The sequence below is a fragment of the Engystomops pustulosus genome, chromosome 1, assembly GCF_040894005.1.
Source record: "Engystomops pustulosus chromosome 1, aEngPut4.maternal, whole genome shotgun sequence".
NCBI classification, from domain to species: Eukaryota; Metazoa; Chordata; class Amphibia; order Anura; family Leptodactylidae; genus Engystomops; species Engystomops pustulosus.
In genome coordinates, this window is record NC_092411.1 from 204,003,885 (window position 1) to 204,029,085 (window position 25,201).

Below are 25,201 nucleotides of genomic sequence, written 5' to 3' on the forward strand. Positions count from 1 at the left end.
AGTATTTGCGGAGGGCGTTTGTGCATGTATCTGACACGGAGATCCAGATGGATGATGAAATCTTCTTTTATTGATAAAACAATTACATATAAAATGCGACGCGTTTCAGCCCCGCACTGGGGCTGATGAAAGCCCCAGTCTGGGGCTGAAATGCGTTGCATTTTATATGTAATTGTTTTATCAATAAAAGAAGATTTCATCATCCATCTGGATCTCCGTGTCAGATACACACACAAGCGCAAATACTCTTCGGGTACTGCCTATTATAACTGTGGAAGTAAGTGTCGCTTAAAGCTAAGGGTGTGTCCACAAGTTTAGTTTTTCAGATGCAGTTTTGATGTCCAAAACGGGAGTGGAGTGAAAATAGAGGCGAAACAGCATCTTTCAATGATAAGTCCTCACCCATTATAATCCACACCTGCTTTTGGTTTCAAAAACTGCATCTGAAAAACTGAACGTGTTGGTGCACCCTGAGGTCCCTGAGCCATTTGCTGAGTGTCTGCAGGGATTCTGGGACCAAACAAAAACATGTTTTTTCATGAGGATTATCACTCTGACGACACTGCAGAGGTTTGATATATGATGTAAATTGGTTGTATAATGTAAAGAGTTGGAGAGTTTAGTAATGAATTCAAGCTCTTCAATGAAGAGGCAGGAAGAGCTGAACTCAATTATTATCAATTATTAATAATATTAAAATTATTTGCCTCTGACTTTATACAAGCAGTTTACCTTACACTTGTAAATTTGATTATCTGGATGATGGAACCATGCTGGGACATAAAGAGACATGATCTAGAAGGTTTAAGTCTGCTTGGCAACATACTGGTACTGTCCTATTAGATTCATTTCAGCTGAGAGGTTTCCTTTAAGGCCTCTTGTGCTCGAGTGACTGATATCCAAGAACAATGCTCTATGCACAGGAGGGATTTCCTGTTCCAAATCTCAAATCCCTAGAATGAACTCAATAGCCCACATTTATTAAAGCCTGTGAGCCAGTTTTCTGCCAAACTTTGCACTAGAAAGAACGTGCAAACTGCTTGCACATGTATTTGTGAAGTGTAGCGGCTGGGCTTCTGCATTGAAAGGGGAATTTCAGTGCTGAACCACATTTATTACTGCAACTTGACAGAATTGTGCTGTTAAAAGGAGCACCAAAAATAGTTGGTCCACACTTCCTGAACAGTGCAGTATGTGCCAGATTCATGATGAACATGCACCAATTTTCATGAATCTGGCACACTCTGCAAAACACTAATTTTGATAAATGTGGGCCAATGTATATGAAGTTAGGTGAGAAAAATGCTCCATGCACTGGAGGAATTTCCTGAACTGAAGAGTAATGCTCTGATCACACTGAATGAGCAATTTAGTAATTTTGAATGTGTCTTGTTTTTCAAAGCCAGGTTTTCTGTGGTGAACTTTTGCAACCGTTTGTAAAACTTTTCAAAATGTCACAAATCATGTATCACACTAAAATGAAAAAATTTAAAGGGGGCTGAACTAAAATAAATCAGACAAATCAGAAAAAAAGGTACAAAAAAGGCCAAAATACACAAGACAAATGGAACTCAAAGACTGTCAGGAGTTTCAAAATTGCACCAAAATTCTAGTATAAAATTAAGTAATTGTTAATATAAACGTAGACTACATGTGGATGAAACATTAATAAGGGCTTGTATGCCATTTTTCTGATGTACGAGCCCTGAAATAATCACAACTATTACCGAAGTGGCAACATTCCTGCCCCAATTCGGTGCACTCGTACAGCCAGCAGTCACGGCTGGAAGGTTGCAGGCTGCGTCGGAAAAAACATATGCCAGTCAGACAGCTTGCTGCTGTCTCCCTTCAGAGAGATACCTGGGCTTAAGGAATGCTTTTACTCCACATTCAACCAATCTACTGCTTGAGGAAGTCTGCAGAAAGGTTTGTTTACAGATGGCTACCGGCTGCTTTGTTGGACTGTGTGCCAATATAGAGTTTTTGTTCAAGATTTCTGTCTCCACGTATGATCCCTGGCCTTCTGCGACTAACACCATGGACCTCTCCTTCACTATCTTCCTGTAGATCTACCATCAAACAATGAAAGTGCCCCAGGGGAACATTTCAATACATTACATCCTCCCCATCTTTTTGCATCTTCTAACTGGCCCTGACAGGCATGGATGAGATCTGTTCTTCTGGACCAAGCTACCTGTAACATAACTCCGGCGCCAGGTCGCACTAAAAGCCACCCACTAGTTGCACTACAAGCCAACCACTTGCAAATGACCTCCCATAGTCTTAAAATATATCATATTTAATATCCAGCATCAGCTGGAATTTGGTAAAATTAAAAACTCGATATTCCAAGCCTGAAGTATCTAAAATCCTGGACAGCATCAAAAAATATGCCCTAATGTATTCATTGGCTGCAAGGCAGAATTTTCTCTGAGTCCGCTAATAATACTGTATTTCTAAATGATTTATAGTTGAATAATCTCTGGTAAAGAGATATGCCTATGCTTTTATGTATATCCGATGTTGAAGTTCACTGTTAACAAGACAAGATAGAGAAGCTGAAAGAATGCTTGCCATCACAAATGCCTTTTTCCCCACAGGATTTACCTAAGTGACTACCGCTAAAGTAGTTGCCTTTAGCATTGGCTGATTTTAAGGAAAGCAAATATTCCCAACATGTCGCACATTGTGAGGAAGCAGGAATTGCATTCATACTGACAAAGGGTCAAGTTTTCCATTATTTAGGTAGAAGTGGAACTGAAGCATAGGTCAGGACAGGTAGCAGACAAGAGAATGAGGCCATGAACACAAGCTAGGTATAAGGAGTATACAGAAGAAACAACTTCATGCTGAAGCTGACTGGAATACATAAAATATTGTTCATGACCAGACAGATTCAGGAAGTATAAGGCAGAAGAAAAAATGCACCAATGGCGCTGAACACATGGGGCAAAATCCCGGTTGGTTAGACACAGGAAAATTTGCCATCCACATATGTCTGAAAAAAAGCAGTGCAAAATGACTTGTGCTGTGGGAATGCTCTGCTTTCGATCAAATGTATGCTTTTTGTTGTTGATTTATTTAAGAAAACGCCTATAAACCTATAAAGGTAGATCGGGTGGTAGGTACATCAATGGGACGTGAGGATAGCCTTTTTAAGGGCTAATCCTCACGTCCCCACAATCTTTCCAAGTACATCAAACTTCTGTGAAATCAAACTGTCCACTTAGGAAGCAAAACTTATTGACAATCAATTTGGCATTTAGTAAGACAGACTCAATAAAGAAATTGATCTGCAGGAGGGACTCACAGACCGCTTCTCAGTACCAATGCTTTCTGGCTGATGTTTTGGTCAGGTTTGAATGTTGGTGGTGCTTTCACACTTGAGACGAACTCTACAACCCACACAAGTGGCTCAGGCAATGCAACTCATCCAGGACTGCACATCAATGAGAGCTGTGGCAAGAAGGTTTGCTGTATCTGTCAACATAGTGTCCAGAGGCTGGAGGCACTTCCAGTAGACAGGTCAGTATACCAGGCAGGAGACATGGAGGAGGCTGTAGGAAGGCAACAACCCAGCAGCAGGACTGCTACCTCTGTATTTGTGAAAGGAGGAACAGGAGGAGCACTGCCAGAGCCCTGCCAAATGATCTCCAGCAGGCCACAAATGTTCATGTGTATTCACAAATGGTTAGAAAACTACTGCATGAGGATGGTATGAGGGCCCAACATCCACAGATGGGGCCTATGGCAAATTCACTACTGGCACCCCATGCTCTTTACAGATGAAAGCAGGTTCACACTAAGAACATGTGACAGAGAAACCGTAGCCAGCAATCTGCTGCCTGCTACATCCTTCAGCATGAAGTCACTTCATGGTGGGTCACTTATGTTGTAGGGTGGCATTTCTTTGGACGGTCAAACAGCCCCTCATTTACTTGCCTGAGGTAGCCTGACTGCCATTAGGTACCGAGATGAAATCCTCACACCCCTTGTGAGACCATATGTTGGTGTGGTTTTCCCTGGGTTCCTGCAAATGTAGAACAATGCTAGATCTCATGTGGCTGGAGTGTGTCAGCAGTTCCTGCAAGATGAAGCTAAGGACTTGCCCGCTCGTTCCCCAGACCTGAATCCAATGAAGCACATCTGGGACATCACGTCTCGCTCCATCCACCAATGTCACAGAGCACCACAAACTGTCCAGGAGTTGGCAGATGCCTTACTTCAGGTCTGAGAGGAGATCCATTAGGATACCATCTGTAATTTCATCAGGAGCATGGTGAGGCATTGTAGTGAGGTCATATAGGCATGTGGAGGCCACCCACAATACTGAGCCTCATTTTGACTTGCTAAAGCCCCTTAACGACCTGGGCCTTTTTTTGTTTTTTCATTTCCATTTTTCACTCCCCACCTTCAAAAATCTATAACTTGCTTGGTCCAGGTGGAACAGGCCTCGTCCTTGCCGGGCAGGCAATTGCATGAAGAGGAAGAAGCCACTGTGTGGTGGAAATAATTTTACCTGGGGCCATCTTGGTGAAAATATGTTTAAAGGATCTCAGGGTAGATGGTAGAGGCAGGACCTGGGATAATATGTCGAGAAGAGATGTAGAACATAAACTCATTTATTCCGGAACACAAACACAGCAAAGACAACAGGACAAAATAACAGTCCAATCTGTTCAGGTCCAAGATAGCTGGCTGGACAATGTCTAGAAAGGGTCTGGAAAAGGATTCTCACAGCCAGTTTCTGAAACTTTAGGCTGGAGAAGTAAGGATTTGCTTTAGCAGTAATCCTAGGCAGGCTCTGTAATGTATCAGAGCTGAAGGAGGCCTGATATTTGCAGGCCGTGTTTAGTAGCGGGTGGAGTGTTCAGGTATCCAAGATTGGATTGACAATCATTAAAAATCACATCACTGGTCAGTATAACCATTCCTTTTCCAGCCATAAATTATACAGCTGCATTACTAGCTATAGACAGTATATGTTGCACAGAGGCAATCCCTCACTATGGGAGAAATGCAATCTAATAGGAGCTATACTTATTAATAGCTGCTTTGGCAGGGCCATTACATCTACAGAAATGTCTGGCTGATGGGGTAACGTCAGTAGGTTTCTCTTTTCATATCAAGAAAGTGGTGCAAAACTTTTAATAGATGTATATTTATAAATTACCCTGCACACTGACACACACATTACAAAAAACATGAGGTAAAGTGGCCAAACCCTACTAATTGGGTAGGCCGGTGACCTACAATTGTCCCATTTTTAAATCTACTCATTGTTTTGGTCTTTATCCTTACCTTCTTGATCAATATAGTAACTGAGAGTAGTGTGTTGACTTTTCATATTGAAATGAGAGACCTTCTACTTAACTCCAACACATTGCTCAATCGATATTGTCCACTGGCTCCAAAGCCCCAAACCTACATGGCAGTAGAGAACCTAATTGGTACATTGGGTGCTGAAATAAGACAAAATCTACAATAATTAATTAAAAACTTTGTATCTGTCAAGTCTTCTGTTTTCTTTTTTTGCATAAAATTTTTTAGATCTCATTAAATATAAATTGCCAATCCAAATACAAAATGGCAAGGCATGGTAAATTATAAGTTATTGCAGGTAGAGCATTTCTGTAATGGATACAAAAAAGAAACAATGTTCTCCAGCACTTCTGTAGATGAAAAGTGGCTCATGTAAGTTTATATAGAAAGCCACAACATGTAAGTCATTTCCATCTAACAAGGCCCATGCCAACCAGACATTTGTAAACTGCAATAGCACATTGCTATTGTATACTTATCTTGTTTCGCTATTTGCAGCTCGCATTATGTAAGGAGCACAAAAAGGATGTTTAAAACAAGATTTGGTTACAATTAAGAGATACTAATGCCCTTACAAATAAAAGATCAGGCCATAAGAATGACATAAAAAACATGTCTGATTTGTCAAGACATTTCCTTATTGTTCATAATGGCGATACCTCAGGTTTGAAAGTTATCATCATAGAAAGGGTTAAGTGTGGTGGAGACTGGATTAAGAAACTCTGGATATTCAGTTTGGACACAAGACATCCAAGAGGTCTAAATAATAGAACACATTTGACATGTTTAGTATTCATTCTTTATTTTTCTAATTGTGTATTGTTAGTTTTTTTGTTTTTTTTTCTCCCATCTGTGAGTAGGTTGTGTCTAGCAGAGCATTTAGTAACAGGTGTAATCGTGATAAGGAGCAACAATGCAATATTTCATGACTTGTTCTCAGGTCTTAAGCTTGTGTATTAGTTCAGACTTTGATCGTGACTAAGAGCTGCATGTAATGGTTGGAAACTCATAGATACGTTTGGTTTTTGTATGTGGATATACACCACATTTTTAACATTCTTCAATAAAAGCTGAGTTTTTACTTTTTGTCTACGGAAGTGCTAGATTAGTGTCTTTTTGTATCTGGGGACTGGCTGCATGTAAAATTTTTTATCAGGGACCGGGCTGGGTAACCCTCTTACCATGGTCCCTGGAAAATAAAATTGTGTGCCCCGCAAGTAGTCCATATCAAACTCCAACCTATATAATGTGCCATTTACTGCAGCCCCAGGTTTAAAATGCCCCCTTTCCGGCAGTTGTCCTTTTTCTGTATCCCCCTTTTAATGTTTAATAAGAAGATGGCTAGAGAAAAGGGGACATTATAATACCCCTTTTTATATAGCAACCCCAGAGCAGCAGCCCCCCTCACCAATAACATGTCCAGCAGCAGCCTCCTTCATTAACAACATGTCCAGCAATGGCCTCCCCTCACTAATAAAATGTCCAAGCAGCGAACTCCTTTATTAACAACATGTCCAGCAGCGGCCTCCCCTCACTATAATAACATGTCCAGAAGCGGCCTCCCCTCACTAATAACAAATCTCAGCAGTGGCCTCCCCTCACTAATGACATGTCCAGGAACGGCCTTCCTTCACTAATAAAATGTGCCAGTAGAGGCCTTCCCTCACTTATAACATGTCTCAGCAGCGTCCTTCCCTCACTAATAACATGTCCTAGCAGTGGCCTCCCTTCTTTAATAACATGTCCAGCAGCAGCCTCTCTTTACTAATAACATGTCCCAGAAGCAACCTCCCCTTCACTAATAACATGTCAAGCAGCGGCCTCCCCTCACTAATAACATGTACAAGCAGCGGCTTTCCTTCACTAATAACAAGTCAAGCAGCGGCCTTCCCTAACTAATAACATGTCGATGCAGTGGCCTCCCCTCACTTATAAGATGTCCAGCAGTGGCCTCCCTTCACTAATAGGGTGTCTCAGCAGTGGCCTCCCTTCATTAATAACATGTCCCAGCAGTGGCCTCCCCTCACTAATAACAAGTCCAGAAGGGGCCTCCCTTGACTAATAACATGTCCAGCAGTGGCCTGCCCTCACTAATAACATGTCCTGCAGCGGCCTCCCTTCACTAATAACATGTCCAGCATCGGCCTCCCCTCACTAATAACATGTACAGCAGCAGCCTCCCTTTACTTATAACATGTCCCCGCAGCAACCTCCCCTTCACTAATAACATGTCAAGCAGCTGCCTTCCATCACTAATAACATATGTCAGCAGCGACCTAGCATTGTTATTCCCCCCCCCATAAAATCTCCCCAGCAGAACTCCCCCAACCCATAAAATGTCTCCAGGGGGTGCTCCCCCCACTAATTAAAATGTCCACAGTGAGGGCCCCATAAAAATAACAAAGAAAACACTCACCTCCAGCACTCCTGAAAAGAAGCAGGAGGCACAGATGAAGAGGAGCGCCGGAGGTGAGCATCCATTTTTTTTTCAACCGGCAGAATGCGGCCCGGCACCAGGTGTTCCACAGCAGACTGCTGTGCTAGAGAAGATAGTTTCTTTTTTGTAACCATTACCCTGCTGCCAATGTGGGTCCTATTGCTTCTTCTCCCTGTACCCTTAATGGAGTCCAAGATCACATGTGGATATGTTTAGCTGACTATTATGTATGATCTTGTGTGTTAGAGAATTTCAGTCTCATTTTGATTAGGATGCATATTGGATGTGTTCTGAGGGAAATAATTCAGTTGGAAAACTTAAAAATTAGCTTGTGTGATCATTCATTCATATTGGACAATGCTGGAAAACCGTCAAGTAATCCTCATAAATATTAGACTACCTATGGCGTCCAAATATCAAGGTACCATTTCTCTGATCAGCTTAAAGTGGAATTGTCTGAAACATAGATAATTAGCATTGGTGGAATTATTGGCTCTCTGTTATATTACCTTGCTGTTATGACATATATATGATCAAATAATGGCTGTTAACTAAAAATTCTTTTAATTTTTTTGTTTTTGTTTGTGCGTTTTTTGCACTGTATGTGTCAGCTATTGTATTGTTTAGTATTATTTTGTATTAATTTGAATGTAAGATGCAATTGTCTGACATTAAATACATACACAGCTACCATTCAAAAGCTAGAAAACCAAGTAAAGCTTCCCCATATATGTAAGCCAGATAATGAATTCTTCTTGGAGCTCCAGATGACACTATGATCAAAATGCATATACCAAAGCCAAAGTCAATAACTTAGAAAAACTGCTTTGTGAAAATGTTTGTTGAGAGCTAAAAATAAAACACACACTTAAGTCAGGAAACAAATCACATTTAGGACCAAAATCCAGAGCAGTTTTTCCCCTGGTGTGATCCTAATTGTGCATAAGTGTAAACATGTCATATATTGTATCCACATGTCATATTCATAATGCATATGTGTACTGTATTACCTCTAGCAAGGATCAACTTTAAAGACTTGCAGCAGTGTTGTTGTGTATTGTATAAGTCAATATATAGTGTTCAGGTCAAAGGTTGGCAATCAAAACCAGAAATCACAAATGTGTTTCTGAGAATCCTAGTTTTCATACTATACATTGCTACACTGTTCATACTATAAACTGTTCATATTTACATTGAAGGTTTCAATGGGAACTTCTGTCACAAATTCTGTGAAAACTTAAAGACTAAACCCTGGACACTATTAACAAATCAGAACTATCCCAATTAAAGTCAACAGGACCCATCTGACTCTATGGGGGCATCTATCAATTTGGGCACCTTCATTCATGGTGAAATAGAACTCCCTAGACCAGCATTTGCCTGATTGAGCACCAAAAATGTGCCACAAAACTCGAAAAAATAGAAGTGTCGAATTCACAAGCTGTGCCATAATTTTGCTCCCAAAAACAGAACAAGCCATGAGTGTTGTAATACCAAATAGTGGTGCCGACACTTCATAAATAAGGCACAAGAGGCGCAACAAGATAAAACAAATATCTGTCAGTTTTCCATTGGAAAGGTCATAATAAATGCCCCCCTATTTGTTTCCATCATAAGGCATCCACTTCCATTGTGATTTCAGCTTCTCTATTTCTGTAATCAAAAACAGAAATCCAGATGGAAAAGAAAACAGAGCTTTACTACTAAAATTTAGAATCTTTTATACGTATCTAACCAGTAGCAGTGGGTGCGGAAAGTATTCAGACCCCTTTAAATTTTCCACTCTTTGTTTGCAGTCAATTTGTTAAATCAGAAAAGTTCTTTTTTTTTTTTTTTGCTCATTAATGTACGCTCTGCACCCATTACAGTAATGTAGATATTTTTGTTAATTTATTATACAAAAAAAACTGAAATATCACATGGTAATAAGTATTCAGCCCCTTTTCTCAGCATTGAGTAGAAACACCTTTTGAGCTAGTACAGCCATGAGTCTTCTTGGGAATGAGGCAACAAGTTTTTCAAACCTGGATTTGGGGATCCTCCGACATTCTTCCTTGCAGTTCCTCTCCAGTTCCCACAGATTGGATGGCGTACGTTGGTGGAAGCCATTTTCAAGTCTCTCCAGAGATGCTCAATTGGGTTCAGGTCAGGGCTCAGGCTGGGCCTATCAAGAACTTTTTTGATCTTGCCAATTGCGTGCAATAAAACAAAGAGTAAAATATGTAAAGAGGTTTGAATACTTTTTGTAAGGACGGTATTCATTAATTGTAAGCAATCTATTGTATCATCTGACCATGTTGGTATTCTTAGTGAATGTCCAGAACCTCCCTACTGCTGGCATAATTCTTTTTTACGGTTTTTCTAGAAAAAAACTAAAGCTGATCAGTCTGACATTTCTGGAGAACCACTGGAGTTTGAACAAGAAGATGTCTATGTGGACATGGTTGAGAGTGCTGGTAAATCACATCAATTTCACTTTCTGTCTGATGCTAGTTTGTTCTAAACATGTCATGTCTCCTTTATAGTCATGTCTCTAGCACTGACGTGTTAGATTTTACAGGTTATTTATATATATTTTTTTACTTTACATAAAATTGCGATGTCCCATTTTTAGCATTTTATACCCATATTAATATTGATGTTTTAATAGTATTTTAGTTGATTAGGTTTTATCAGCTTTGGAAGCCAAATTTCCTATAGCATAGTGATATTTTAATTTACTATAATTCAAACATCTTGGCCCAATATATATATATGTACATATCACATAGAATCACATAGAAAGATACACACAAAAAACACACAAACCATTGCGTCTCACACACAAAATCCCCTGTGTATGGCTTCTTCTCCTTCTCTGAAGGCTCTTTTATGCATGACTTCCTAGCTACAGGACCTGTTTCTGGTACAGTGCAATGGCACTGTGATGTGATGTTATTAAAAAGGAAAATGTCAGAATAAAAAAGGTGAAAATATTCTGCAAAACTACATTTATTCACCTACAGCACTGGCATTGTTTAAATAAAACTTTTTAATCATGAACTCACATGTTGCTTTCTTGTCTCAGGGAAGTCATTTCAATGAATTCTATCCCTCCATATAGAACTATGCATGCAGAGATAGCTGTCCATCCCTGATAGAAGTTTCCCCATGACTTCATTTTCTTGGGGATGATGAGTCCTATTTAAAGTGGATCTTTCTCCTTTCCTGACATGATTTGTATAGTAAATAAACTAACAATTCTGTTACATTTGGTCTCATAATTCTGCAGTATGCAGTTCTTATGTTTTCATTCTTAAAGGGAACCTATCATCAGGAGGCCCTTTTCTGGCTCCCCGATGTCCCCATAGAGCATAGTGGGCGCGTTGCAATATTGTTTTTATAATAAAACATGCTTTTCCCAATGAAAAGAAAAGCTAGATGAAAGTTTATCTTTCTCACCGCAGAGCAGTGTCCTTTGTCGCATGGGAGTGGCCAGTGTTTTTTAAAATTTGAAATAGACATATGACAAAATGGTTTCCTGAGAGTGCGGGGCGGGGGGAATGCTTCTTACGGGCCACTTCCATGGGACATGGGACACTGCTCAGCAGAAAGAAAGGTAAACTTTCATCAAGCTTTTCTTTTTATTGGAAAAAGCCTGTTCTATTATATAAACACTTTGGCAATGTGCACACTATTCTCTATGGCACATGGGGGAGCAGAAAATTGGCTCCTGAAAACAGGCTTATTTACAGACTGATTCAATGGACAACCGGGTGTTATCATTATCACCTTTTTTATTATTTCAATATTCAGTACAGATGATCAAATTAGACATTGTTATATATTTTATGAAGGAACATGATTTTTGTTCTGTTTTCCTTATTGCTTAGTTGCACTTCCTACTGTATCTAAATAAACTGTCTAAGTATGTTTCAGTGGATAAGATTACACCTTCTCCCTTGTTTTGTGCAAAAATAGAAACACATATAAAAAAGCCATACAGGCAGTCCCCAACTTACAGATGACTCCTAGTTTCAGATGGATGTCCACTGTGACCTCTGATGAAACTCTCTAGATGCTGGTAATTGAATGGACTTTAACCCATTACCGAAATTGGACGTAGTACTACGTCACCGGTGGCACCAGCTGCCAAACAACGCCTGTGCCAGAAGCTGCGGGTGCCAGCTGCATATTATAGCCAACACCCGCAATTGGAGTTTCCTCCGATCACCGGGGTTAACCCCTTACACGCCGCAGTGAAGCTGACCGCGGCGTGTAAGGGTGTTCTGTACTAGATCGGACCTCCCACTGGCGTTTACCAGGGGGTTTTGTTGGAAGCCCTTGGGTCTGCCAGTGCCCAGGGGCTGCCCAATGCTGGCCAGGAGCTGGGTCCTGCCTCCTAGCAGGACCCGGCTGTAACACACTGAGCATGCGCATTTAGCCAAAAACTATTTTGTTTTATGCTCTGTAAAGGGTTAACAAACTTCTTGAAAGTTGTTTTACATATGTTAAGGGGTGTAGTTTTTATAATTGGGTAATTTATTACTTATTATTTATTACTTAATGTGACTTGAAATCCGAACAGGTCCCTCAATAACATGATTTTAAGTTTTTATGAAAATGTGAAAAATCGCACTTATAGGAAACCTACCAGTTAAAAGTGGTAGTTTTTCACACAGATACATGGCACCAGCTCAGGGTGAGCTGGTGCCGGAACATATTTTCATTAGCAGAATAAAGCCAGTCTAAAAGATTTAAATGTTAATACAACTTATATCTCGGCGCACCGCACTAGGGCACAATGCAATTTAGCACGGCCTGTTTCCCCATGCGAAGTTGCGCAGGTGCAGGTGTGCCAGAGAGCTTGTGACGTCACCGGCTCTCCAGCACTTCAGAAACCGGCGCGCGCTTGGTGCGCCGTGCCCTAGTGCAGTGCGCCGAGATATAAGTTATATTAACATTTAAATATTTTATACTGGCTTTATTCTGCTAATGAAAATATGTTCCGGCACCAGCTCACCCTGAACTGGTGCCATGTATCTGTGTGAAAAACTACCACTTTTAAGTGGTAGGTTTCCTTTAAAGTTCAAGGCCCCATAACATCTTACAAAAATGAGAGGATGTAAAAGAAACCATGTCCACATAAAGAAAACATTCGGTTAATGTTAGTTATAAAGCTTTTTGCTGTTATGGATATGTATGGAAAAAGTAGAATATTTTGAATTTCAAAAATCGAGAATTTTTCCAACTTTTCACCAAATATCCATTTTTTTCATAAATAAACGCAAAACATACCAAACATTTTTCAACTAACTAAACAATTTTAAAATCACTTGGATATGTGCAGAGAGTTCCAAAATTATAACCACTTATAGTGACACAAGGCAGATTTGAAAAAATGAGCCTTGTCAGGAAGGTGAAAAGTGGCTTTGGTGTGAAGGGGCTAAACCTGAGCTGCAATGTTCAACTATGCAATGAAACTTTATGGTTTATAAAAAACCCTTGCGTGGCCAGGATGAAGTGGTTTAAAAAAACGTTCCTACTTTCCTACTTACCTACTTACGCGGTCCCTCTCAGCGCCCAGCGTGGCGATCTCTCCAGCCTGTGCCCCATGTAAACAAACAGGGGCACGGAAGCGGGCTCTGTACAGCTTCCGGCTGGCTGAGGTGGACGGTCATGCCCACATGTCCCGCATGATAAAAGCTGGAAATAGAGACGGGTGGGTGGGGCGGCCACCTCCGCCGGCCGGAAGCTGAACGCAGCGTGGCTTTGTTTACATGGGGCACGGACAAGAGAGATCGCAGAAACAATGATATACACTTTTCCAGTATATTTCACCATGGACAGATTTCTATCTACTGGAAGTAGATAGAAGTAGCTTTTTATAGAATAACAGCAAGCAGAGATCTAGAAAATCTTAAGGAATTTATACAGAAAGTATATTGAAGGATTGCATAACTTGCTTACACAAACCATATCAATTATTGGCAATTATTAAGTGGACAACCTCTTTTAAGAAAAACTTACAGAACCTATATTGTTAATAGGGGACTGACTATACTTATAGCTTTAACTGTACAGAATGATTTCAATGTTTAATTTACTCACTAATATCAACAAAATTAACAAGTTATGTTTAAGGCAGGTATATAAAAAAAAAGAAAATATGGAAATATTTTTATGTACTACCATAAATTTTATAGATGTTATATGATCATTTTCAAAATATTTTTCTTTGAATATAAGATGCAGAGTCGTTTTTATAGCATTCATTTCTATACAGTTTTACTAGCAATATTTACAAGCCCTTACCTGTCAATTTCTGTTTGCTCTGTATGTTTTAAAGATCATGAAACAGTGGACCCACTTAATGAAACTGAAAAGGATGCACAGGTTTATGTTGTAGAAGAAAATCTAGAGGAGCATGAGGAAAACCACGTAGAGTACAGTGTTTCAGAGAAGATACTGGACATAACAGATGATTATTGCCTTTTGATCCCTGCTGAAAATCCCTCAGGTCACTTCAAAACTGCTAACCCTTATTTGAAAGGTATGGAACAAATGTCACATAACTGTCTAGCAAGTTCTAGATACATAAGATCACTATGGGCTGCCTACATTTTTTTGTCATTGTGTAATTCCTGTAGATAAACACCGGTCAATGGTCATGTGATGCGTCACAGGTGCATGGGATCCAATAACAAAGTGCAATCAAATCTGTGTGAATTTGGTCAAATTGAAAAAAAATGCACAATTTTACAGGCTTTATATTTGTATATATTTATACAGGTTTATATTTTTGGTTTTAATTGTGTGTTCTAAAAGACATATAACCTTTATTCAGTATGATATTAATAACATTTTGAAAATTGTGTGACCTTTTCACCATTTTTAAAAATACAGCCATAAATTAAATTTTCTATATTTTTGGTTTGATGTCCAGACATCCAGACAGTGGCTAAATAAGCATGGCATACAGTGGTCATACATTATTACATCATGTTTCATACTTTACACAGATAAATAGTATTAATATACAGATGAAATAAGCAGTTAGAGTCATGCAATGTCCATAAAGTGCAGTTCTACATTACATCATGTAGATGTGGCTTTTATAGAATCCCAATTTAGACTCCATGCACACAACCTTATTGTTGGCCCCCATGGAGGTCTATGGTACTCACTCAAGTCCCATTTTGAATCTTATTTGCAGCAAAGCCACTTTGCATCCTATGGAGAGGAGAGGGTACAGGAGCATTTTCTGTCCTCCATTCTCCACCCGGCCATGTGCCTTTGCCCTAGCACTCCTCAGACAGGACTCAAAGCATCAGCCAGCAGTTTCATGCTGCCCAGGATGTGCCACGCTCTTATGTGCCGCAGTACTTTCTTAAAATGACCTATACTGGGATTTCTAAGTCTGTAGGAAAAGTGAGAAGGTGCAGGTGCAGACAGGGTCAGATTATCTTTGGAGCTCCTGGTCTGATCCTGTGATTCTTTCTGTTGGAGGAAACAGAGGAAAGCTATAATGTTGATCTCAATTTCCACTTCCTCTTTCATTGGTATTTGTGTACTCAGGATTCCAATACTGTTGAAAGCTGAGATATAGAAAGGCATAATAAGTTACTACTTACATTTCTGTGTTGGCACTTTGCTATAAATAAGTGAGTTTTTGGAAGCAGTTTTGTCTAACACTGACTTAAAGGTTTGAACCCCATGTGAATGAAGCTTTGGTCCGGATGCCTGACCAGTGCTTCAATCACCTCTGTAGGACTTCAGGGAAGGATATATCTTGCAGCAGTTTGACCTTCAGTAATCAAACACTTATTATAACCTCAATTACAATTGCTATGTATTATAGCACAAGATCACGGCTGCCAGTAAAATGAAATGCCTTCCCCAAAGAAGCTGAGAAAGTATTTTATGTAAAACATTGATCGCGTCAGATGTAATCATTTTGATATATCCTTCTATATTGTTTTTGTCTAATCTAAGCCAAACACATTTATGTCACAGCAATATTGACTATGTAGAGTGTATAATTAAAAATATTGATAATAGATCATTAAGCGTCATTTTCTGCTTGCAATCAGACTTTGAGATTTACCCCAAATAAGACTGACTTTTTAGCAATGCATAGGATCCACAAATCTTTAGTCAACGTTGTTTTTATCTTGCGTTATTTTAAAACCTTGAAGATTTATTGGTTCTCACGTCAACTTACTTGATTTGACTTTTCTGACAAAAGCTTAAAACTTAATTACCTAGGCTGGAAATCCAATTTATTTGAATGTTGTCTGTAGACAAGATAATATGGGATCAATATGGTTCATCACAGCCTTGGTGTTTCAACTCATTTCAGGATTTCCTTGACGTTCTAATGGCAATCATTCTTTCTTATTTCACACCCACACAAGTATTGTCGATGATTTTCTGCAGGTCAAGCATATAGATCATTTACTTAGCAAAGCATCGTCAGGAACACCTCTCTAATTTTGAGATTAAGAGCTGAATGCCAAGGCCCAATAATCATCTCATTAGTCCAGTAAAAAGTACAAGCAAATATTCCTTATATCCTATTAAAAATAAATGGACAAAATATTCAAAGATTTATGAGAACTATTATTAAGAAGAAATTTGTATAGGTGCAATGAATCAAAATGTTTTTAATAATGGAAATAAGTACTGTGGGGAGATTTATCAGAAGTGTCAGAGCTGAACTGCTCTAGTTGCCCATGGCAACCAATCAGACCTTAGATTTCATTTTCTCACGGCCATTTATAAAATTAAAGTTGAGCTCTGATTGGTTTCCATCGGCAACTAGAACAGTTTTACCGCAGACCCTCCTGATGAATCTCCCACACTTGTCTACATAGAAGCAGTAGACTGAAATTATAGTAATAAATAGGAAAATATAGTAGAATATATCAATAAGGACTTTTACAATTTTTTACATGCATTATAGGTTTGAGAATGGCACACATTTTATCTGTAAAATCTGGAAATTTGCTCCTGTATTTTGTAGGGGGAGGGAGGTGTGCCTCATTTATTTCAGAGGATGATAAATCTGGTATCTGAGTTTTGATTTTTGAAATAAAAGTTGCAAATTTTTGAGTTACCGCCTTCTTATCTTTTCCCTACACCAAGGGACTTTTCAAAATGTCTGGATTGCAACCATAAATCAAGCACTACACTGTAAAATGAGTTTGTGGAGAGCTTTACTGGGCGAGCGAAAAAAATTGCAAATTTTCCAGTACCCCCCCCCCCCAAAAGGGTCACATATTTTAAACACTTGTGTTCCAATAAGTTCATTAAGACTTTGGGTGCAGTTCTACATTACATCATGTAGATGTGGCTTTTATAGAATCCCAATTTAGACTCCATGCACTGTAGACATCTCACTGGAGAAGTGCTCGAGGGGGTGTACATCTCACCTAGGTTGCTACGTAGTGTGAGATGGTAAGTCCAGGATTGATCTGTTGCTCAGCAGTATTATGCTGCTGAGTTGTTGTTTAATCTTGCCGGGCCTGGATTTACATGGAGTGGCAGGTAGGTTTGGTAGTGGGACTTGCCACTCCCTCCCCTCGATCCAGTTCGGGTTTTGGATCAGGTGAGCTCTGCTCCTAATCAGCCTGTGAAGGTAAAAGCTTTCCAAAGCTTGCAGGTCTGGGCTCTCAGCCAGGAAACAGCCTATGTGGGTTTGGAGGAGGCCTGCATCTTCCTGTCTATGCGGCCGCTGTGTTTACGAGTGTTAGATAGGTGAGACAACCTGTTAGTAAGCGCCCAGACGGGTAGGTCTTTTGTTTGAACTTTTAAAAGCACGGTGTTGCTGTATATATGTTTGCTGGACTGTTTATGCTAAAAATAAACGCCAAGTTGATCTTTTATACATCTACGTCTGCTGTGAACTGTGTCCTAACACACCATCCCCCGGGAAGATCCCTACAATTGGTGCTGCGGAGCGGGCAAAAACGGTTGCTAGGGGCAACGGTGTGTATCAACTTGGCTACAGCTGCTTATGTCCTGGGTGAAGACTGCTACTTCACTCCAAAAACAGACAAGCGCCATGGAGGAGATGTGGAAGCAGTTTATGCAAGTGAATTTGCAACAGCAGCAGGCTCAGACAGCGGCTAACCTGCGCCATGAACAAGCAATGGCTCAACAACAAAAACTCATCGAGCTCCTGATAGCTAAGCAAGAGGCGTCTGCAGAGGCTAATCCACAGCCAGCGGTGGCAGCCGCTCCAGAGACTTTTTATGTGAGACGGGCTGTGCAGCGAGCGCTGCAAAAGATGACTGCTGAGGACGATGTTGAGGCCTACCTAACTGTCTTTGAGCGTGTGGCTGAGCGAGAGAAGCTACCAGCTGCTGAGTGGGCAGAGGTCATTGCGCCCTATTTAACAGGTGAACCTCAAAAGGCCTACTATGACCTCAGTGAGCAGGAGGTCAAGGACTATACTCGGCTAAAAGCAGAGATACTTGCCCGACTAGGAGTTACCGCTGCTGTCCGTGCCCGGAGGGTACGCAACTGGAACTACAGTCTGGACAAATCTGCGAGGTCCCAGATGTATGACCTGATCCATTTGGCAAGAAAGTGGTTGGAGCCAGACACCTCTACTCCTGCACAGATCCTAGAGAGGGTCGTGATGGATCGCTACCTCCGAGCACTGCCTGCTGACCTGCAACGCTGGGTGGGACAAGGTGATCCTAAGAATGCAGACGAACTTGTCAACCTTGTGGAGAGGTTCCAAGCGACTGAGGACTACCTCCGTGATGTTCCTGCAGCTTCTTCACCTCCCCGGAGTGCCAGGTCTGTGCCGTCACCTGGTAAGAGACTTCCATCGATTGGGGGAGTGTGGAGGGGTGCTGATCGAGGGAAAAGGGCTCAAGAGGTATCTCAGGGGCAAAAGACTGGCGATGGTCCCGGGTGGCCAAGTGGCCCTAAAAAGGACTCCCTGCCAGGGAGACCAGGCCCTATCAAGTGCTGGAGATGCCATGAGGTGGGACACGTGTCTGCCCATTGCCCCCTTACCTCTGAGCCAATGGAGTGTGACGCTAGCCGGCGTCAGTCGCTATTTGCGGAACCATCTTGTGTTGCAGTTCCTGGACTAGAGACTGAACCGCAAGTCTGCAACATTACCATTAATGACTTCCCTGTTAAGGCGTTGCTGGACTCAGGAAGCCTTGTAACCTTGGTGCATGCCAGCCTGGTGGCTGGGGACTTTGGGTCAAAAAAACACATGAGTGTGGTTTGCATACATGGTGATACAAAAGTTTACCCTATAGTGCTGGCTAAAGTCGGGACTGAACTAGGCTCCGTACAGTATGAAGTGGGTGTGGTTAAAAACCTCATGCATAATGTAATATTGGGACGAGATTTTCCGTTGTTCTGGGCTTTATGGGGAAAAAGAAAAACCCCCGAAAGGAGTGAGAATACCCCTAAGGTTGTTGCATTACCCACTGTAAATGATAAAACTGTGCAGGATGAAAGTGATGCTTTTCCTTTACAGGTCCTGGCTGGAGAGGAGGAGGAAGCTCCTCCCACTGAGCAAAATATACCAGACTTAGAGGTGTCTAGGGTTAATTTTGGGACTGCACAGTTGCAGGACCCCACTCTTAAAAATGCGAGAGAGCAGGTTACTGTTTTGAATGGGGTACCTCAGGAACCAGATGCTGAGAATAAATTTCCACATTTTTCCGTGACTAATGATTTCTTCTATAGAGTCACTAAAATTAATGATGAAATTGTGGAACAGCTTCTGGTCCCTAAGCCGTACCGGCGTCAGGTGCTTGACATGGCACATAACCATGTTCTTGGGGGACACTTGGGGACTGAAAAAACGCGGGAGAGAGTCCTCCAGAGGTTTTATTGGCCTGCAATTTATGATGACATTAAAAAATACTGCGAGTCATGCCCCACATGTCAGCTTAGCGCCCCAGTGTCACATTTTCGTAGTCCTTTGGTGTCGCTCCCCATTATAGAGGTGCCTTTTGAGCGTATTGCCATGGATTTAGTGGGTCCCATTGTAAAATCGGCTAGAGGACACCAGTACATTTTGGTTGTCTTAGACTATGCGACCCGCTATCCTGAGGCTGTGCCCTTAAGAAACACTGCATCTAAAACAATTGCCCGGGAGCTGTTTTATATGTTCTCTAGGACTGGGATCCCCAAAGAAATCCTGACTGACCAAGGTACGCCCTTTATGTCTAAGGTGATGAAGGAGCTATGTAAGCTATTTAAAATCACACCTATACGCACCTCTGTATATCACCCCCAGACAGACGGATTGGTGGAGAGGTTTAATAAAACCCTCAAACATATGTTGAAGAAAGTGGTAGAAAAAGATGGTCGTGATTGGGATCACTTGTTACCTTACCTGATGTTTGCTGTGAGGGAAGTTCCCCAAGCGTCCACAGGGTTCTCTCCCTTTGAGTTGGTCTATGGTCGTCACCCTAGGGGTCTATTAGATATTGCAAAGGAGACATGGGAGAGTGAGTCCACCCCATACAAAAGTGTTATCGAGCATGTAGCACAAATGCAGGACCGTATAGCCACTGTAATGCCCCTAGTAAGGGAACACCTCCAGAGGGCGCAAGAGAGCCAAAGTAGAATTTACAACCGTTCTGCGAGAATCAGGACATTTAACCCAGGTGACAGGGTTCTCATACTAGTTCCCACTATAGAGAGTAAATTCCTAGCGAAGTGGCAAGGTCCCTATGAAATTGTTGAAAAGGTCAGTGAGGTAAACTATAAGGTGCACCAACCAGGTAGAAGGAAGCCTTTCCAAGTTTATCACATAAACTTGATCAAATCCTGGAAAGACAGGGAATCCTTGGTGGCAACAAATCCTGGTAATAATTTGTCACAACCAATCCCTTCGGTCAAGGTTGGTGATACCCTATCAGGGTCACAGAAACAGGAGGCTAAGGAGTTTTTGCAGAAAAACAAAGACAAGTTTTCTGACCTTCCAGGGCGTACACACCTCATCCGTCATCACATTGAAACTGGGCCTAGAAGCAGAGTAAACCTCAAGCCCTATAGGATACCAGAAGCACGCAGAGAGGCAGTGTCTGCTGAGGTGAAACGTATGCTTGACCTAGGAGTGATTGAAGTTTCACAGAGTGAATGGTCCAGTCCGATTGTGCTAATCCCAAAGCCCAATGGAACTTGGAGGTTCTGTAACGATTTCAGAAGGTTGAATGAGATCTCCAAGTTCGATGCTTATCCTATGCCCAGGGTAGATGAGCTGATTGAAAAGATGGGTAATGCCAGGTACATAACCACCCTCGATCTCACAAAGGGCTACTGGCAGATTCCTCTTACTGATGAGGCTAAAGAGAAAACTGCATTCTCCACCCCTGAGGGGTTGTTCCAGTATGTAGTGATGCCATTCGGGTTACATGGAGCACCTGCGACTTTTCAGAGGTTGATGGACTTGATTCTGCGACCACATCGTGATTATTCAGCTGCCTACCTCGATGATGTGGTCATTTTTAGTCCCGATTGGGAAAGTCACCTCTGTAAGGTACAGGTTGTGTTGAATGCCATAAGTGATGCAGGGTTGACCATAAATGCCGAGAAGTGTGCACTAGCCCTAGAAGAGGCCAAGTACCTGGGTTACATTATTGGGAGGGGTTTGATTAAGCCACAGTTAAATAAAATTGAGGCAATACAGAATTGGCCTAGACCCCTGTCAAAGAAACAGGTCAGAGCTTTCCTGGGTATTACGGGCTATTACCGTAGGTTTGTGCCGAACTTTGCCTCAATTGCAGCCCCGCTAACTGACTTGACAAAGGGCGGAAAGTCAGCAATGGTGACGTGGACTCCAGAGGCCGAGAAGGCTTTCCAAAGCCTTAAGTCTTCTCTGTGCCAACAACCTGTGCTAGTTACCCCCGATTTCAGGCGAGAATTTCTGGTCCAGACAGATGCCTCTAACACAGGGTTAGGTGCAGTTCTCTCACAGGTGGTGAATGGTGAGGAGCATCCGGTGATGTACTTGAGTAGGAAGTTAACCCCGGCCGAGAAGAATTATGCTATTGTGGAGCGTGAATGTCTGGCAGTGAAGTGGGCCCTAGAATCCCTGAAGTATTACTTGCTAGGCAGGAAATTCAAGTTAGTGACAGACCATGCCCCCCTAACATGGATGAAACTAAACAAGGAGAAAAATGCAAGGGTGACTAGATGGTTTCTGTCCCTACAAAATTTCAATTTCACTGTGGAACACAGACCAGGGAAATTACAGGCGAATGCTGATGCACTGTCAAGGGTACATTGTCTGTGGGGACAAAATGCTCAGCCCTCCGGTCTGAAAAAGAGGGGGGGGATATGTAGACATCTCACTGGAGAAGTGCTCGAGGGGGTGTACATCTCACCTAGGTTGCTACGTAGTGTGAGATGGTAAGTCCAGGATTGATCTGTTGCTCAGCAGTATTATGCTGCTGAGTTGTTGTTTAATCTTGCCGGGCCTGGATTTACATGGAGTGGCAGGTAGGTTTGGTAGTGGGACTTGCCACTCCCTCCCCTCGATCCAGTTCGGGTTTTGGATCAGGTGAGCTCTGCTCCTAATCAGCCTGTGAAGGTAAAAGCTTTCCAAAGCTTGCAGGTCTGGGCTCTCAGCCAGGAAACAGCCTATGTGGGTTTGGAGGAGGCCTGCATCTTCCTGTCTATGCGGCCGCTGTGTTTACGAGTGTTAGATAGGTGAGACAACCTGTTAGTAAGCGCCCAGACGGGTAGGTCTTTTGTTTGAACTTTTAAAAGCACGGTGTTGCTGTATTTATGTTTGCTGGACTGTTTATGCTAAAAATAAACGCCAAGTTGATCTTTTATACATCTACGTCTGCTGTGAACTGTGTCCTAACACACCATCCCCCGGGAAGATCCCTACAGCACACAACCTTATTGTTGGCCCCATAGAGGTCTATGGTACTCATTCAAGTCCCATTTTGAATCTTATTTGCAGCAAAGCCACTTTGCATCCTATGGAGAGGAGAGGGTACAGGAGCATTTTCTGTCCTCCATTCTCCACCCGGCCATGGGCTTCAGGCGCGCTATGGCCTTGTTGAACAGTTGTGTGCCTGAAGCCTTTCAGTCTGATTATAGCCTCCTGAGCCACAATTACGTAGCTGCCCAATTCTAGAGATTACATTATCTCAAGGACTGGGACATGACATATTATGGCTTCTTCCTGAATGCTAAACAAAGCAGTGTAACTATAAATATATGTAACAAGCAACAAGTTGTGAATCCACTGTGCTAGCTTACTGGTCTCACTTTGGGACACCAATAAGAGCATTATTTCTGGACCTCTCCGGTTTTCACCATATCACCCTTCTACAGTGATCTCTTTATTGAGACCTTCATTGTAAAGAGATCTCAAAGTTGCTACCTCATAGTAGTCCTTGTAAGTATAGCAGCTGGCCCAGTGTGCACCGAGACAATGGAACATAACAAGGGCAGGTACAGGCCAGTGTAAGTCTGGAGGTAGGGCAGGTAGCATACAAGAGGCTTGAGGCTTGAATGCAATTTCTAAATCCAACTTATACATGAACTTCATTTTAATTTGAAATGGTTTTGGAATCATGGTTAAATGTGGACATGAAAAACCAGTTTGCAATTGTCATTGAGTTTCTTATTCCCACTTTAAGAAATTGCTCATCAACGTCATTCAGCACTGGTATTGTCATATATTCAGAAGTATCAATTGATGCTATTTTACCATACTTAGTTTACCATAGAATATATGGCTTATCAGATTGTTGTAAATGAGTATAAATCCAGAAATATTTAAGATCATGGGCTTGATTTAACTATATTTCTTTGCTGGATAAACCCTCTATGCATCTACTCTAAGAAGTAGAGAATACTCTTTAGCTTGATAGCAGGAATCCTGTGTTATACTAAGTAGTGTATAGAAATAGGCAAGACTGAGCATACATGTTCACCTGGAAAACTGGAGTAATAATCATCCAGCATCAGACACAATGATTAATCCGGCGCAGCAGAGAACTGTCTAGTTTTACTGTCTCTCACTTTTTTTTAAGATTGACACAGTAATACATTTCCCCTATTGAATAGGGTGCTTATTAGATTATTTATAGAATATCTATGGACATTGTTTAATATGTTGAAACATAAAAATATCTATATATCTAGATTTAACTAAAATATAACGAATATTTTCATAAGACATTCCTTTTAAGGCAACCCATCAATCAATGAAATATGACTCAAAGTTGAATATTATTATAAAAACAATTCAAACCCTTAAAAAATATACATATGCCTGATTAAAAATACTTTTTATTTTTTTTGAAACCACACAAAATGACCTGGTATTCAATTGGTTAAATATTTTTTGTTAAGTCTATTAAAATGATATATTCAAATTTTCAGACAAGCCATACAAAACAGTTAAAGAGGAAGAAAGGTTTATCAGTGAACACAGCTCTAAAGACATGGGTGACTGGCAGCATACAAAATGTGATCAGAATTCCAAATGCCCTCATGAAAATATATATGCTCCTTTGCCTGTTCAATACATTACTGAAGATTTGCCAGGCAGAGAATACCATCAAGATTTGACTGAAAGTCTACCTCCAGAACAAGATCTATCAATGCACCGAGGCTGCTTCTACGGTAATGTCGATTTATGCTCAGGGAGTGTAAAGATTCCCTTTTTGTTTATCTTATTGCTAAAGGAACAATTTCAGCAAAATAAGTATGCTATATTCTGAGTACATGTTCTGAGGGATTTCTATGACACAGAATATCTGTCTTGCATACAATGTACATTTAAAACAAACTATTTTTAGTCAATAAGAGATTTCCATTACATAGTAACAGTAAATAATGTTTTATTTCCCATGAAACAATAAAGAAAAGTATATATTGGGGAATAATTTGTTGCTAATCAGTTCACTGAGAGATCAGATTAAATCTGCTGCCCATAGAACCCTACAGAGAATGGAGCAGTAGATAGAATCAGCTTTGGATAGAAAAGGCTGCATAAATACAGAAATGCTGCTGCCTTTAATAAGTGTTATATATGACCATGGTAACTACTCATAGCTATGTATGTTAGCCTCCATGCTGCTGCTAAGGTTGCTGTAGAGATAGGGTACAAGATTTATTTTTTCTAATGTGTGAGTATTGTCTCCATAGTGTCTACCCCATCCGTAAGAGATTCAGAGTACAAAAGGGTAAAACTGCTGTTGAGTGCAAAATTAGAGATATAATATTCAAAATGTGGTATGTGTACATACACACATACATTAATTTCCACCTGAAATACCATGAAATGGCTAATAAATAATGATGAGCCCACCTGTTAAAAATCTGTTTTAAAAATCAGAGGTTCGGTCTGCTCAACTTTATTAAAAGGCCTTAAACAGTAACAGAAGATTGGAAAGTAGTGAAATCTCAACTCAAAAGTTGCAACAAAAATCTGCATAGTGACTGGGGCTA

The 25,201-nt window shown here is 41.0% G+C and overlaps 1 protein-coding gene across 2 annotated transcripts in view; it reads left to right on the forward strand.

Annotated features, from left to right (window-relative positions):
• Nucleotides 1–25,201, forward strand: part of BANK1 (B cell scaffold protein with ankyrin repeats 1) — a 242,187-nt gene that overhangs the window by 168,366 nt on the left and 48,620 nt on the right. The window contains exons 8-10 of one of the 2 annotated variants that reach the window (XM_072118549.1): nucleotides 10,125–10,215; nucleotides 14,088–14,291; nucleotides 24,131–24,373. In XM_072118549.1, coding sequence (XP_071974650.1) covers nucleotides 10,125–10,215; nucleotides 14,088–14,291; nucleotides 24,131–24,373 — 538 coding nt within the window. The remainder of the gene's footprint in view (nucleotides 1–10,124; nucleotides 10,216–14,087; nucleotides 14,292–24,130; nucleotides 24,374–25,201) is intronic. The other variant, XM_072118558.1, reaches the window with a different exon arrangement.